The sequence below is a fragment of the Babylonia areolata genome, chromosome 18 (genome assembly GCF_041734735.1).
Source record: "Babylonia areolata isolate BAREFJ2019XMU chromosome 18, ASM4173473v1, whole genome shotgun sequence".
In the NCBI taxonomy this organism is placed as follows: domain Eukaryota; kingdom Metazoa; phylum Mollusca; class Gastropoda; order Neogastropoda; family Buccinidae; genus Babylonia; species Babylonia areolata.
Window position 1 is genome coordinate 14184539 of NC_134893.1, and position 5000 is coordinate 14189538.

General features: G+C 43.5%; 1 protein-coding gene across 1 annotated transcript in view; it reads left to right on the plus strand.

Moving 5' to 3' along the window:
• Positions 1-5000, plus strand: part of LOC143292493 (uncharacterized) — a 121010-nt gene that overhangs the window by 24659 nt on the left and 91351 nt on the right. The window contains exon 2 of the mRNA XM_076602829.1: positions 1-741. This exon is cut by the window's left edge and continues 246 nt beyond it. Coding sequence (XP_076458944.1) covers positions 1-741 — 741 coding nt within the window. The remainder of the gene's footprint in view (positions 742-5000) is intronic.

Sequence of the window (5000 nt, forward strand, 5' to 3'; positions counted from 1 at the left end):
CGCCACCTCCGCCATCAGCTCCAGCACCACCATCGCTACTCCATGCTGAAGGAGGAGAAGGTCCAGAAAGTAGCACCTGCCGCAGTGGTGACGGTGGCGGTGGCGGTAGCAGTGGTGGCGGTGGTAGTTATGGTGATGCTGGTGAGGGGAAAGTGAACCACACAGGAGGTAAAGTTTGCGGTGCTGCTGCCTCCTCTCCGGACCAAGATCGTGGCTGGGCGCGAGGAGGAGGCTCGGCTGGTGAGAAGACAGAGAGCCTGAGAGGAGGAGGAGGAAGAGGAAGAGGAGGAAGAGGAGGAGGGGAGGAGGAAGGGTGTGGAAGGTGCGGAAGGTGTGGAGGAGGGATGGTGGAAGAGGAGAGCGCCTGTATCCACAACGCGGGAACAAATTCCCCCCGTGTCCCCCCCTCCTCCTCCTCCACCAACACCACCACCACCACCACCAAGCCTTGTGCCTGCGCTGTTGAGGGAGTGACGGTGACGAGTGGCGGCGGCGGTGGTGGTGGCGGTGGTGGCGCCGGGAACTTGGCGCCGAGGGTTCTCCGGGACTTCGGGGGATCCGGGACAGACGAGCGTGTGAAGATGACGGTGCGAGGGGATGGGGAGGGGTGTCGGGGCGGGGCCGACTCCGGCAGCGGGGCCCAAAGTGCGTGCGGCCAGTGTGGGGACAAGGAGGAGGGCTGTGGCGGCCACCCTCCTCACCCACACCCTGCTGCTGACTGCTCCAGGCACCGCGTCTCAGGTACGTCCTCCGTGTCGGCACAGGCTGCCTGAAGCAGCTGTAGCTGTGCCAGTAGCAGGAGTAGTGGTTGTGGAAGTCGTAGTCGCAGTAGCAGCAACAGCAGTGGCAGTACTGAGTAGCATTAGTTGTTGTCATCGCTGTGACACCAGCAGTAGCATTAGTAGCGGTTGTTGTCGTTGTTTTGGCTTCAGTACCAGTAGTGGTGGTAGTGGTTGTTGTGACTTCAGTACCAGTAGTATTGGTAGTGGTTGTTATAGCTTCAATACCAGTAGTACTGGTAGTGGTTGTTGTTATGACTTCAATACCAGTAGTATTGGTAGTGGTTGTTGTTATAGCTTCCATACCAGTAGTATTGGTAGTGGTTGATATGACCTTCATACCAGTAGTATTGGTAGTAGTTGTTATAGCTTCTTCAATACCTGTAGTATTGGTAGTGGTTGTTGTTATAGCTTCTTCAATACCTGTGGTATTGGTAGTGGTTGTTGTTATGATTTCAATACCAGTAGTATTTGGTAGTGGTTGTTGTTATAGCTTCAATACCAGTAGTATTGGTAGTGGTGATATGACTTCAATACCAGTAGTATTGGTAGTGGTTGTTGTTATGACTTCAATACCAGTAGTATTGGTAGTGGTTGTTGTTATGACTTCAATACCAGTAGTATTGGTAGTGGTTGTTGTTATAGCTTCAATACCAGTAGTATTGGTGGTTGTTGTTGTTATAGCTTCCATACCAGTAGTATTGGTAGTGGTTGTTGTGACTTCAATACCAGTAGTATTGGTAGTGGTTGTTGTTATGACTTCAATACCAGTAGTATTGGTAGTGGTTGTTGTTATAGCTTCCATACCAGTAGTATTGGTAGTGGTTGTTGTTATGACTTCAATACCAGTAGTATTGGTAGTGGTTGTTGTTATAGCTTCAATACCAGTAGTATTGGTAGTGGTTGTTGTTATGACTTCAATACCAGTAGTATTGGTAGTGGTTGTTCTCATAGCTTCATTACCAGTAGTATTGGTAGTGGTTGTTGTTATAGCTTCAATACCAGTAGTATTGGTAGTGGTTGTTGATATAGCTGCGATACCAGCAGTAGCATTAGCAGTGTTTTTGTTGTTTGTGTGTGGTTTTTGGATAGCTGTAGTACCAGTAACAGCAATATAGTGGTACTCACTAACTTTTTTTTTTTTACTGATTAAAAAAAAGCCAGGAAGCATAATTCAATTTTCCATATTAGATTATATTTGTGGGAGCTTGATAATCATGGACATGATCTTGTGCGTTTTAATGTTAACTTTGTTGTTTGTTTTTTTCTCTCCCTGTATGTGCATCTGTTGTTGTGTTGTTTGGTGGACAAAGTCTGACTTTCTGTTGCTTTTTCTCAACCATGTAGGTCACAATTATTCTGATTGAACCTTGCATTATTGGACTTCCTTCGTCCATCCCTTCACTATTTCCTTGCCTGTGGTGTGCACAGGACAAGGGCACACTACCAGTGTAGCAGCTTGTGCAAGCAAAGGGCATTATTTTGCCCTTTGAGTCGTTTTGTGACCTGTACTTCCAGGGTTGTACTCTTTCTTATCAGCTTTGGGGGAAAGCAGTTTCTGAACTGAGCAATTCCATTCACACAGCACTCGTGTGTCAGATCCCTGTGCACTCTACTGGTACATTCACCTGGCCTTCACAGCAGTGCAGCGAAGAGAGAGAGAGAGAGACAGAGAGAGAGAGAGAGGGAGGGAGAGATTCAGATTCAGATGTTTATTCAGATAAAGGCCTTGGCCCCATACTGAAGGGGCTAATACAAAGGAACATAATACATAATTTTCATTACCAAAGGTAACAGTTAACCGACGTAAGGTCTGCAAACGAATATTAAGAGACTGCAGTGCGCAGCCTTTTGCTTGCTTCATAAATATACATAGCTCAATTAAAAAGAACTGTCTCATTTCTTGTTGACAACAACATATTCAGCCTAAACTGACATGGTTCTGCATAATACTTCGAATTAATTAATTTCACTCTGAGATCATGAAAAGAAGGGCAACAAAACAAAACATGGAGGGAGGGAGGGAGAGAGAGAGAGGGAGGGAGGGAGTGTATTGTCTTTAGCGTGCTGTACCCACAGGGAAGAGATCACACGGAGGTCAGAAGAAGCGCTTCAGAGATACTCTGAAAGTCTCTGGGAGGAATCTGCAGTGGACCGTGACAAATGGCGCACTGATGTGCACAAAGGCGCCAAGTTGTGCGAGGCCAACAGGACTGTTGCAGCTGTTCAGAAGAGGCAGGCCAGAAAGTCACGGGCAAACAAGCTCCCTGACAATGGTATGCCTGTCTTTGTCTGCCCCAACTGTCAGCGAACATTTCGTGCGCAGATTGGACTATTCAGCCATCTGCGCATTCACAGATAGATTCATGAGCATCCTCCCCCCACCCCACCACCACCCACCCCCCATCCCCCAGCTGGATGACAACGATGGTCATCATCGATCTCGATGGACACACCACCCACCACACCCACGTTTGCCACACGTGATTTGCAACGTACCTCATGCATGGAAGCAAGCGTCTTGTTAACTGAACAGGACTGTAGGGTGTACACATGCAAACCAGAAACAAGGCCAAGAGTTTAAATTTTATGCCTAGCCTGGAATATAATGTATCATAAATAAGTAACTGAAAATACTACATATTCAGCTAATTAGTTACAGCCAGCTAAAAAAAACACAACAAAAAACACTCACAAAAAAACAAAAAAACAAGAGAGGCAAGGCCTTCCAGACTCACTTGTGATAAATTACGTCCCCTAGCATTAATTACAGAGTAATTTCCATTTTTTACTATCTGCACCAAAACGTTTGCAAAATAAATAAAAATTCCATGCTTAGAAGTTCAGCTAGAAGAAGTTCCTGTTTGAACAAAAAATGATAATAATGACTCCTCTTGTTGTTGGGTCAGAATAAGAGGTCAAAGTGCCAAGTTTAGAGAATACAAAAAATATGAATATAACAGTAAATACAGTTTGCATATAATTAGGCTTCTTTTATTATTTTGTTTTGCCCATCCCAGAGGTGTAATATTGTTTTAAACAAGATGACTGGAAAAAACTGAAATTTTCCTATTTTTATGCCAAATTTGGTGTCAACTGACAAAGTATTTGCAAAGAAAATGTCAATGTTAAAGTTTACCACGGACACACAGACACACGGACACACACACACACAGACAACCGAACACCGGGTTAAAACATAGACTCACTTTGTTTATACAAGTGAGTCAACAAACAAACAAAAACTATCACTTATTCTCTTCGGCGATTAGCGTAGTCACTGATAATTGTCGGTAAAGAGGACCTGTACACCTTTCTTTCCATACGGTTGACAAGTTTGTGTATGTGTGTGTTGGACGGTTCTGTGAGTTGTTTTAGTGATTTGGTTGACGTTTACTGTTCAGACTACGTTGCTCGATACGGTGGGCCTTGGTGTGGGTGGTGATATTTCTTCTTTTTTTTTCTTTTCTTTTTTCTCCCTTGCAGAGAAGGTTATATTTGTAAAAAAACATGTAATCACATTTCACATTTGGGTAAACAATATAACAAAATACATTGTTTTATTCCAACAAAAACAATGAAGCATTACACCGTAGAATCTGCTTCAAGGAAAAACACATAAACACTGGCCCTCGCTTCACTGAAGTTATATCATTCATCCAACTGCAAGGTTGGTTTGGTTTTTTTTGTTTGTTTTTTCATCTCCCCAATCCGGGTGGTGATATTTCATTCCTCGAGAGAGTGAGAACCCAGCATTATATATATATATATATATATGTGTGTGTGTGTGTGTGTGTGTGTGTGTGTGTTTTCAGCTTTAACAAGTAACTGACTGCGTATTTCCAGTAAGTGACTGTGTGGTCAGCTTTAAGAATCATTCAAACTGATATCAGTTTACAATAGTTGCAACAGGCTGACAGATAGTTTGTGGAAGAGAAAAAATGAATTCCAGTATTCTGTAAGCACTGCAGATCTCAACATATGTAAACTTAATCATTTTGATATTGCTCTTGCTCCTTAAAGTTGTGAGTTCAAGGGGGAATGAAGGGAGGCCAGAACAGAGACACATATTAAAAAATAACAAGAAAATGTTACTCATGTGTGAGACGAAGGAACACACTTGTATTTATTTATTGAGACATCTTGCTATAGAGGAAGATATATTTCGAACCAATAACAACTGTACACACTTATTCATTTTTTGTGAATAACAAAATTAAA